A 12,685-nucleotide genomic window follows, 5' to 3' on the forward strand; every position below is an offset into this window, starting at 1 on the left:
ACATTTAGAATTATATGTGCGCTCAGCTGATTGGCTGATCGGCTGAGCGCACATATAATGAGCCGGTCCGCAGTACAGTGACTTCATTGTGCTGCGGACCAGCGAAGAGGACACATCGGGGTGAGTATAGAGCTCTCCCCACCCCCTCCCCAGCACTGCACCCCTCCCAGCAAGGAAGGGGGGGTCAGTTAACCCCTTCCTTGCTGGGATGGGTGCAGTCTGACATCAGTCTGGCCCCCAAGGGGTTAAGGGGGATGCAATACAACCTCCCTTAACCCCTTGGGGGCCAGACTGTAAGCAGCGATCTGTAAAGATGCTGCATACTGTAAGGTGCACAACACCGCTCACAATGATGGGTGTTTGCTCCTGTTTGTGTGTTTTTTGTGTGTTTCTCCCTTTTTGTTTTTCAGACATCGGTATCCTGGGGATTACGTCGGATTACGTGGACTACGTCGATGACCAGCGTTTTGTTTTTTTTTAAATAAAATGGTCAATGAGGGGTGTGGGGGTGTTTTTATTTGAATAAAAAAAATTTTTAACTTGTGTCTTGTCTTTATTTCTTTACTTTATAGACTTAGTAGTGGAAGCCGTCTAATAGACGGAATCCATTACTAAGTTGGGGCCTAGTGTTAGCCGGTATAAAATGGCTAACACTAACCCCCTATTATTACCCCAGTACCCAATGCCACCAGGGGTACTGGGAAGAGCCGGGTGCAAGTGGTCCCGGAGCGTCAAAATTGGCGCTCCTGGATCGGGCGGCAGCAGGCTGGTAAGATTTAGGCTGGGAGGGCCTAAACCAATGGCTCTTCCCACCCTGGTGTTACCAGGCTGCTGTCGTTTGGTTTTTAACCCGGCTGGTTATAAAAATAGGGGGGACCATATGCGGTTTTTTTAAATTATTTATTTATTTAAAAAAAAAAAAAAACGCATAGGGTCCCCCCTATTTTTATAACCAGCCGGGTTAAAAACCAAACGACAGCAGCCTGGTAACACCAGGGTGGGAAGAGCCATTGGTTTAGGCCCTCCCCAGCCTAAATCTTACCAGCCTGCTGCCGCCTGGTCCAGGAGCGCCAATTTTGACGCTCCGGGACCACTGGCACCCGGCTCTTCCCAGTACCCCTGGTGGCATTGGGTACTGGGGTAATAATGGGGGGTTAGTGTTAGCCATTTTATACCGGCTAACACTAGGCCCCAACTTAGTAATGGATTCCGTCTATTAGACGGCTTCCACTACTAAGTCTATAAAGTAAAGAAATAAAGACAAGACACAAGTTAAAAAATTTTTTATTCAAATAAAAACACCCCCACAACCCTCATTGACCATTTTATAAAAAAAAAAATTAAAAAAAACGCTGGTCATCAACGTAGTCCACGTAATCCGACGTAATCCCCAGGATACCGATATCTGAAAAACAAAAAGGGAGAAACACACAAAAAACACACAAACAGGAGCACAACACCCATCATTGTGAGCGGTGTTGTGCACCTTACAGTATGCAGCATCTTTACAGATCGCTGCTTACAGTCTGGCCCCCAAGGGGTTAAGGGAGGATGTATTGCATCCCCCTTAACCCCTTGGGGGCCAGACTGATGTCAGACTGCACCCATCCCAGCAAGGAAGGGGTTAACTGACCCCCCCTTCCTTGCTGGGAGGGGTGCAGTGCTGGGGAGGGGGTGGGGAGAGCTCTATACTCACCCCGATGTTGTCTCTTCGCTGGTCCGCAGCACAATGAAGTCACTGTACTGCGGACCGGCTCTTTATATGTGCGCTCAGCCGATCAGCCAATCAGCTGAGCGCACATATAATTCTAAATGTTTCTTCTAATAATGCTATTGTGATAACATAATTAGAAGAAACATTTGATGTTTTTATTAAAGTAAAGTGATGATTAGTACAGAATGCTCTTTTGCCGGGAATATGAATTAACGGCTTATGGAGCTTCCTGTACTAATTAATATTTAATTAATAAATCACATTTTCGATTAAATAAATTCAGTTTCGTTGTTCAATAATTTAATTCTAACGAATCCATCATTGTGCAATTAAATATACTGTTAAAAAATAAATATATATATAAATATACATTTATTTATATATCTATTTATTTTAACAGTATATTTAATTGCAAAATGATGGATTCGTTTAAATTTAAATATTGAACAACGAAAGGCACTTTATTACAACGAAAATGTGTTTTATTATTTTAATAGATTAACCATGAGAGACATCGGCATTAGTGCAGAGGATCGCAAACCCCAGTAATAGCAATTCATGTAAACTGTGTTCCCTGCTTTCCCAGATGCATCCAGAGGTGTTTGCATCACTTTCTTAAGATTTTATTTGTTATTTTTAGTTGAAGCAGATTTCCAAGTAAATGACCGTATGTTTTGAGCCGCATGTCTACTTTTTCCCACGGCCGTAGTTTTATCCGCACATTTACAGCCGCATAAAAAATACAGCCGCACAGTTACATAGTGTGAACCTAGCCTAAGGCTAAGTTCACACTACGTATATTTGAGGCTGTATATTTGAGGCTGTATAGCAACCAAAACAAGGAGTGGATTGAAAACACAGAAAGGCTCTGTTCACATAATGTTGTAATTGAGTGGATGGTTGCATTTAATGGCAAATAGTTGCTGTTATTTTAAAACAACGGCTGTTGTATTGAAATAATGGAAGTTATTTACCGTTATATGGCGGCCATACACTCAATTTCAACATTGTGTGGACAGATCCTTTCTGTGTTTTCAATCCACTCCTGGTTTTGGTTGCTATGAGGACCAAATACAGCCTCAAATATACATAGTGTGAACCCAGCCTTAACCTGAACAGGTCCCTAAAAATATCTGATTTTGAAATTTTACTGAAAATTTGGAAATTTGCTGCTAATGTTTTACGCTTTCTATTGTTTAAAAAAAAAATGAAATATAGTTTAATAAGTGCAGCCAACATAATGTAGACATGTTGCTAGTGCTATTTAATTTATAATTTATGTGGTATAACCATTTTCTGTATAAGCAGAAAAGGTTTAACCCTTAGACGACCCAGGGCGTATAGTTACGCCATGGAAGTCTGTCCCCAGACGACCTAGGGCGTAACTGTACGCCCTGGGTGTTTCTCCCGCTATGAAGCGCGCTCCGGAGCGGAGCGCGCTTCACAGCAGGTGGGGGCCGGCTGCAATCAGCAGCCGGGACCTCACCGGCAATGACACGCTGCAGCGATCGCGCTGCCGCGTGTCATTAACTCCTTAAACGCCGCGGGGGTCTGCGGGGGTCCCGATCGGTAAAACGGGCCGCCGGAGCTCTCTCACCTGCCTCCGTGCGGTCCGATCGGCGCTCTGGTCACTGAGCCTGCACAGGCAGGCTCAATGAGCAGAGCGCCGATAACACTGATCAATGCTATGCCTATGGCATAGCATTCATCAGTGTAAAAATCCAAGTACTGTATGTACAAGTCCCCCAAAGGGACTTCAAATGTGTAAAAAAAAAAAAGTTAAAAACACTAACACACTACCCCAAAACCCCTCCCCCAATAAAAGTCTAAATCACCCCCCTTTCCCATTATATAAATAAAACATATAAAAATAAATAAATAGATAAACATATAATATACCGTAGCGTGCGTAATTGTCCGATCTATTAAAATATAACAAGCGTCATTGTGACCAGTAAACGGCGTACACGAAAAGAGGGAAAAAAGTGCGCGGATTACCGATTTTATGTTACATTATATATATAAAAAAATTAATAAAAAGTGATCAAAACGTCCGATCTTCACAAATATGGTATTAATAAAAACTAGAGATCATGGCGGAAAAAATGACACCCGATACAGCCCCATAGGTGAAAAAATAAAACCTTTATAAGCGTCACAATAGTCCCATTTTATTTATAATTAATTGCCAAAAAAAAGGATTTCATTTAAAAAAATATATATAACATTAGAGAATCTGTGTAACCTGCATATGGTTGTGTTCGTACTGACCTATAGAATAATGGTATCATGTCGCTTTTACCATATAGTGCATTACGTAGACACAGGAACCCCCCAAACGTTACCATATTGCATTCTTTTTTGCGATTTCACCAATTTATATCTTCATAAATAATATATTTGGAATTCCATCATACATGTTATGGTAAAATGAATGACGCCATTACAAAGTACAACTATTCCTGTAACAAATAAGCCCTTACATGGCCTGTAGATAAAAAACTGAAAGTGCTGGAGCTCTTAGAAGGGGAGGAGGGAAAAACGGAAACACTAAGATCAAAATTTGCGCGGTCCACTGGGTCATTTTGGGCCTGGTCCTCAAAGAGTTAAAGTTGGAAAAATGCATTTTTTTCAAAATTTTTCACATTATTTTGGTTCTTTTCGTTATAAGTATCGACTCCAATTTACAAGAAATGTGATGTACAATATGTCACGAGAAAACAATCTCAGAATCAGCCAGATAGGTAAAAGCATCCCGAAGTTATTAATGAATAAAGTGACACTGGTCATATTCATAAAATTTGCTGCGGTCCTTAAGGCCATTTCAGGCCCGGTCCTTAAGGGGTTAAAGACATCAAATAAAATAAACATTATACAACTTACGTATCATTGTAATTGTGCCCACTTAAGGAAATTCCTAAAAAAAAAAAAAGAATTGCACTTTTTTTTTTCAATTTCACTGCACAAATTTGCAGCATGTTTTATGGAATAATTAAGTCTGTCATAACAAAGTATAATTGGTATCACAAAAAATAAGGGCTCATGTGGGCCTGTAGGTGAAAAAATTGAAGCGCTATGGCCTTCAAACACAAGGAGGACAAAATAAAAGCGCAAAAATGAAAATTGGCTCAGATCTTGAGGGGTTATTAGACAATTCTTCACACTACAATATAATTTTGTTTTTTATATATTAAGTTAACAGAAAGGGGGTGATTTAAACTTTTATAATAGAAGCAGACTCTATTATACCTCTGCCTGTTAGGGAAAGTAATAGGGAATCGCTGTCACGCTGCAGGGGTCCTGATCCATCAGTGACAGGTATTTATCCAGGGGGCACCTGGTTAAATGCTCGAGTCTCCCGTTGATTTTAACTCAACATTAATAATTTTTCTGATTTTTTTTTTTTTTATATATCAAAATACAAAGGCAGGCCATACTTACTACTGCTGTATCTAAATCTGCACAAGAACGACCAGTTATAAGTATAGCTATTCTTACACTAAGTAAAAAAGAGTGTGGGTACAGAGCTATTACACGTATGCACATGATATATTTTATTGTAGCTTAACATTAAACTTATAATTCGTTGAGATTAAATATTACTTTATTACATTTTGTTACATAAACTATTGGTTATATAATTCTACAAAACCATAAAACATGTGTGATAAAGATTTAAGGATCCTTAAAGAAAACATGGCTGATTTATTTTAAAAATAAAGGAATGTTTGATTGGAAACCTTCTGTTTCTGTGCAATAGGGAAAAGGATTCTCAGACCAGACATAATTATTCCAATGAAGAAGAGTACATAACTGCTGCAAAATGTGTCATTCTCATAACTCCTAAAATATTTATGAAGAGTTCAGGTTCACTGGAATTAATATAGCTGCAATTCTATACCTTAACCTGATGACAAGGGTAAAGCTGTTTTCTGAAGAAGAAAGTAAAAAAAAAAAAAGACCTTTTACCCCATAAGCAATTATTACTTTCACCGTTACTTACTAATTCTAACGTATCTTTTACTGAATAGTGTGGTTGACATTTCTAGTTGTTTAGTATATCTTTTAGTTCACGCAGTAGCGGTTGTTACTTCTTGATCTCCACAGTTAGATGCAGAACCAGCCCAATGAAACAGAAAGTTAGTTCCACAATAAAGAATCTTTAAGAGCCGGTTACTGAGTTTGTTGGTTCTATATATCAGGTAGATGGAGTTCAAGATGGCGGCTGAGTTCCGAATTATGTAAAGCAATACAGCATCCAATAAATAAAAAAAACATAATATGACGACACTGCATCCGATTCTTAACATGAATAAAACAAGACAAATAATCATGAATTGTATGGCTTTATAATAAGAAGTGAGATTGGTGGAAACATTATTGTTACTCTTCATCCTGTTCAAGTGAAGACATAAAGAGACGATGAGAAGAAGGGAGAAGGTGCAGTACATAAGGAACGGGATGCTGTTCTCGATTGTTACAAAGATGTAGATGTGTCTCGTTTCCAACACACCAGTTTCATTGCTGGTGAAATTCTGCAACTGAACATTTGAAGTGATGATGTAGTGGGTCACATTAACCATTGTCACATAACAAACGGACATAAAAACCAAGGCGACTATTAGATGGACCACCTTTTGGGAGATAAGCCTCTTAAGATACAAGAAGACAGGGTTGTGGAAGTTGCAAATCTTCATGCAAAAGATGGCGGAGAACAAAGTTCCCAACCAGATATCCGACAGGTTAAAGAAATTTGCAAACAAATTGATAAATATTAGAAGATTCGATTCCCTGTAATTCCTGAGGAAAATCATGCACATGGCATTCAGGAAAGAGAGGAAGTGTAGGAAAATCCTTGTGATTCCGAGAGAGGTGATAACTTGGTCAATAGGGATTTTTGGTCTTCCCCTCACCCAGTCCATGATGTTCACAACTACTATAAATAATTGGGTCATTAGACCTATGAGGAAGGTGAGTACTGCTGCAGCAAGGCTCGCATGATGGACATTGTGCTTGTCTTCTATAGATGAGGCCATGTCTGCAGATTATTCTCTGTGTAGCCTGATATTTTATGTTGCTGATTATCTCTGTATAGGAATTAGAGAATTTGATATCATGATGCCTATACTGTAGTCATGCAAAGCTTGGGATGTCAGAGCTGAAGCTTGCTTTGCATAGCATTCCATCACTACATTATGTGAAGAGCACTTAATAATAATGTAAATCCTTTTCCTGTGTCAATATAGTCTATGCAGACTGCTGCTATTTAAACATTACAGAATCCTTTCTAAGCCAAAGACAAATATGTACAAGTCTGTATAGTACATATCAAAAGTCATGCGATCCCAAGTGCTATCTGTAGCCCGGGACCGTGGCTATTAGCGGGTGCTGTCCAATTGCCGCACTTGCTAATTATACATTTAAATGCGGCTGTCAAGGCTGACAGCTGCATTTAAATCTATTATCTTCCCCTATCCCTGGTGTCTAGTGGGGGATCTCCCCCCCCCATGCGATCGCAGAGGGGAGATCCCTTCTCCTTACCGCACTGACGCTGATCTCAGCTCGGCAATCGATGAATCTGGTCTGTGGCAGACCAGAGTAATCCAGCAATGATCTAATCGATCATTGCTGTATTAAATATACAGCAGTGATCTCTATGAGAGATCACTGCAGTAATAATAAAAGTCAACCAGGGGGACTTTAAGTTAAAGTATATAGTAAAAAAAAAAAGTGTTTTTATTAATAAAATATCCCCTCCCCTATTAAAAGTTTGAATCACCCCCCTTTTCCCATTTTATAAATAAAAATAAATAAATGATCAAATTTATTTGGTATTGCAGCGTGCTTAATCACCAGAACTATTAAATTATCACATTCCTGATCTCGCACGGAAAGCTGCGTAAGCACAAAAACTCACCAAAGTGCAAAATTGCACATTTTTTGTCACATCAAATCCCCAAAAAATTTAATAAAAAGTGATCAAAAAGTTGCATTTTTGGGCTATGTATATATGTCGCTATGTCCGGCCGCACATTTTCACAGCCGGACATATACGCGGTAAACTCCGGACGGAGATTTACGCTACTTGCGGCCGGCTACGTACGGACTGCGAACTTACGCCCGTAGTCTACTTACGCTTCCCGAGCGCCCTACGTAGCGATCTGACAGCGGTCTTTTACTTGGAAAGCTACGCCTAGCCCCGGACACCCCACAGAACCTTTTGGATCGGCACAAAAAGCTGCAAAAATAAAGAAATCACCACTACGTACGGGACCGCATGTAACGTTACGGGCGTAAATTACGGCATTTTCGTCCGCAAACAATGGTCTGGTTCATTTTTTACAGCGCCGCGTACGATCCGGGCGTAAGTTCGTACGTAGTGTGAACTGTGCTGCCGTACATCGTATACTTTCCATTGTACGCAAACTACGTAAGTCTCCGTCCGCTTATTCACGGAACGCGCTACGGCCGGAAACTTACGTAGTGTGAACATAGCCTGGGTTGCGTGGATTGGCTTCCTGACTGCATGGCCGCATAGTACAAGAGGTCCTGCTCCCACACCGCTAAAACAACTAGAACCTCGGGACATACTCTGGATAAAAAACAGATAAAGGAGAGCTGTGGAGCGTCTGGAGAAACTCATCAACGGTTACTTCACCAGAGAGACTCCGGACTGACAAGATGGTGCTGGTGCTGAACATATAGACTGAACCTCTCTTTCTCAGTTATTGCTGCCCGCTTCGGTCTTCCAGTCTCCTGCGACACTACACCGCCAATTCTGCTCCGATCTGGCACTTCACTGTTCTCCTACTGCAAGAACAAGCAGCTTGACAGGTATGTCTCTGTCTTCTCTTCCGCCTGAAGACATGCACCTAGGGCCCGGAGCCACTATCTTAACCATGCAGTAGTCCTCTTCCCCAGCCTCCTCTGCCTCAGAAAGCGCAGTAAAGCAGAAACCGCGGCTCTCCCTAACAGAGCCAGACCCCTCCAATGATCGCAGTGCCCCAACATCTACTGCTGCTAGCAGGACCGGCGTCAGCACAGGGATTACCAGGGCAAGTGCGGGGGCCCACAGCACCTCGAGGGGCTCAGAGAGGCAGAGGGGCCTGGTGTTCTAATGTTCAGCCCGCTCACTGTAGTGCAGGGTGAGCAGGTCAAAAGACTGCTGAGGCTCTGTCGCCCGAGGGCCCGCCAAAACCTGGAGCCGACCCTGGCTGCCGGGGATATCATTGCTGCTCTTCTGGCCTCCCATAAAACCCTTTCTTAAGCCACCATGAAGGAGATGTTGCTGGCCCTCCGACGCTCCTGGCATGCCAACATGTCATCCTTCATTGCCCCCATTCAATCAGTCCTTGATAAACTTGGGGAAAGGGGGGATCACTGCGAGATGGAAGATATGGAGGAACCTAATAGGCGCAGCAGTATTGAACTCTGTGATGTCCCAGAGTCAGTATCCCCTGCTAAGCTACTGTCTTATGTTCGGATAATGATTAAAGCAGCTCTCTCCAGCTGCTCCTCCTGTGACTCGGAGATAGACAGGGCACATCGTGTGCCCAAACCTAAAAATCTGGGTGAGGATACTCCCTGAGACATGCTGGCACGGGTGCACTTTTATACTGTGAAGGAGCGCATAATGGCGTACTCCAGGAAGAATGATACTCTACCATCGCCATTTCATAACCCTTTCACGACCTGGTATCATTGATTCCTCAATGCCCAGGTTGTTTTAGGACATCAGCGCAGTATCTATAGGGTTAACTCATAGCACCGGAGCGCGGCTCCGGTGCTGAGAGTTGCGGCGGGTCCCCAGTCCCCTGCAGCATCAGGCATAGGCATAATTTACTCTGCAGCGGCGGGAGAGGGTTAAGATCAAGCTATTTGCTGATTTGTTAGCTGCTACCCTTCAGCTTAGAAGGCAACTGATACCCATCAAATTGGTCCTCCGCCAAAACAACACCCTGTATCATTGGGGCTTCCCAGTCAAGCTCCTGATTAGTTGCAACAACATGGTTCATTTCGTTGCTACCCTGGTAGACTGATGTCGCTTACTACAGAAGTGGTATCTCCTGCCTGACTCTCCTGTGACACCTCCTCAGTCTCAAATAGCACCAGTGTCCTGAGAATGGTCTGCAGCACCTAAGAAGCCCTGATACAGAGCGATGTTAGCTCTGGTGCTGTGCACCAGTTTTTCAGGTTTTGGATATGGACGTATCCCCCACTGATAATGCTTGGCCTCTAGTTATTTATGCCACCACACTTTTCCTTTTTGTGGCTGCTTTTTTTTTAGCATACTTACTCTGTTTTCAATGTTTCTTTGTTTGTTTACTATGCATTACCCAGGCATTTGTTGCTCCAACACTCCAGTGCCTTAATAAGGTTGGAGTGTTGTCGCTTGGAGGCACTCCTACATCATTCACATGTATATTCGCTATTCTGTTTAGCATTGTCTAATGGTAGGTAAATTTGTCAGCATAAATGTGAGAGGGTTGAACAGCCCTCATAAAAGAGCTTTCCTGTGGGCCGACGCCAAATCATTAATATGTGATGTCTTGTGCGCACAGGATCCTACTTGAATCCTAAAGGGCACTATATTATGTTATGTTGTTCATTAAATGACACGAAGCTCACCCTTGTTTCTTTATACGCCCCAAACAGGAGACAACTTAGCTTCGTTAACAAAGTCATTAACAAAGCGAAAAAATGCGCGTATGGTAATGTATTGCTGTGTGGAGATTTTAACTTATTTTCCAACCCTCAGAAAGACACTTTCCCTTCACTGGCCCATCCACTATGTCTCTAGGTGATACCTGGCATAGAGAGGAACTATTTAATATTTGGAGAGTGCAGCACGCCAATGAGAAGGAGTATTCCTACCATTTGGCAGTCCACAACATGTACTCCAGATTAGAGAAGTTTATTGTGGACAGGCAGCTTCTCTCGCTTTCCCGCGGCTCTTCTATTGAACAAATTAAATAGTCCGACCATGCAGCCATTACATTGACTCTGAATGAGTCGTATAAAGCTGACTCCACCTTTTTGTGGCGTAGCAGCCCTTTTCTGATATCCCACCCCACAAACAGTGCAGGCCTTAACATATTTATTTAACAACCAATACACATTCTACTGATGACCCCGCTATACTGTGGAATTCCCCCAAAGCTTTTATAAGAGGCTCTTTCATTAAGTATTGCTTGCGAGCCAGGAAAATGGGAGAAGCTGCAGTCTCCAAACTACTATCTGACATCGGATCAGTAGAATCCACCAATAAATCCAAGCCCTCGACAGACTTGGCTTGGCTCCAAACTTAGACAACTTAGGACTGAGCTCTTGAACACCCTGTTTTTATCCTATGCAAAACAGCTTAGGAAACTGAAAGCCATGGAGGGCCGGCCTTAGGATAGATGGCGCCCCGTGCAAAACTTTCTTTTTGACTGGAATATGATGGCTTTAGGGACTACTATTCATCCCTGTATAATCTCAAAATTGACCACTCCTTGCCACGGATAGATGAGGTTGCTATCCAATATTTCTTATCTACTCTTCATCTTCCCTCTCTCTAGAGCATCTTGAAGCCCTCAACGCTCCCATCTTCTCTCCTTAATTTTTAAAAGTGATCCACTCAATTCCCTCTGAAAAGGCCCCAGGTCTGTATGGTTTTAACATTTTTTTCAAAAAATTTGGTCCCCTCCTGTCCCCCTACTTATCCAATTTTTTAAAGCAAGCCATGCATACAGGTACCTTCCCCAATGAAAACCTCCAGGCCCTTATAGTTACTATCCCCAAACCTGGCAAGACCCCCCCACACACAGCTAAATTTTCACCTTCTCGATTCGGATCTTAAGATATGCGCCAAATAATTAGCCTTTCGTTTACTCCCTCTTCTCCCGTCCTTGATCAGTCCAGACCAGGCGGCCTTCGTCCAGGGCAGGGAAGCCTTTGACAATAAAAAGGAACAACTCTACCTATACTAAGAGGCTACTCTCTCCTCATCCTGATAACTAAGACAGGATCTCCAGTCAGTGGCTAGGTAAGCGCGTAAAGCCGAAATACTCTACTGCTGTTGCTAGGTTTCCTTAGGGGTCCCCCAGATTGCTAGCTCTACCCACTTTGTGCAAATAGACAGCAATAGGTGGAAGTTCATACCCGTAGGCATAGGTACTCTTTTTCTAAAGCCCCCGCAGCTGAGTACCTAGGGTCTAGATAGGGCCCTCAATAACCCTGAAGTAACCCCCAGACCAGTCCTTTCCTCTTCAAGCCAGCCTACCAAACTAAGTTCAAGTTGACTAAAGTAACCCAAAGACTTGTGAAGTATTATAAACTATTATTCCTTCATTGAGAGCAAAAACTATTATTTCTCCAGCAAGAAGATGATTTGGATCATAATAAATCATGATAAATGAGGTGCAGGACGAGGCCACGCCTCCTCCCGGCCTTGCTACGCCTGTGAACTTGGTGAACCTGCACCTTCTCCCTGGCGTACACCTCAGACGGTACCTTTGTAAATGTCCCTCTATGTATTGTCCTCATGCACCTGCACGAACGCCTTCACATATTCTAACTAAAAAATGTGTGTTGGTATATACAGAGGTGGGCACATACCTCTCCTGGTCACAGTAACAAGTGCTTTAGGGGTACACCACCATCTTGCCCTTGCCTTGAAATAACTGTATCACATTGCTAATAGGGAAACCCAGCAAGATTCTCAGTATGCATGAGCAATACATATATTGTCATAGGTCTATGCCAAGTTGGTCATGGCTTATGCTATTTTATACATAAAAATAAATAAACATATTTGGTATCGCCGCGTGCGTAATCACCAGAACTATTAAATTATCACATTTCTGATCTTACATGGTAAACGGTGTAAGCGCAAAAACTCACCAAAGTGCAAATTGCCAATTTTTGATTACATCAAACTAGAAAAATTGTAATAAAAAAGTGATCAAAAAGTCGTATATACCCAAGCTA

The 12,685-nt window shown here is 42.3% G+C and overlaps 1 protein-coding gene across 1 annotated transcript; it reads right to left on the reverse strand.

Annotated features, from left to right (window-relative positions):
- Window positions 1-5,784: 5,784 nt before the first annotated feature.
- Window positions 5,785-6,750, reverse strand: LOC138794589 (taste receptor type 2 member 4-like). Its single transcript, XM_069973352.1, has one exon. It carries the CDS (start codon window positions 6,748-6,750, stop codon window positions 5,785-5,787), a length of 966 nt encoding a protein of 321 aa, XP_069829453.1.
- Between the last annotated feature and the right edge of the window lie 5,935 nt (window positions 6,751-12,685).

This window comes from Dendropsophus ebraccatus, chromosome 6, assembly GCF_027789765.1.
Source record: "Dendropsophus ebraccatus isolate aDenEbr1 chromosome 6, aDenEbr1.pat, whole genome shotgun sequence".
NCBI lineage: Eukaryota > Metazoa > Chordata > Amphibia > Anura > Hylidae > Dendropsophus > Dendropsophus ebraccatus.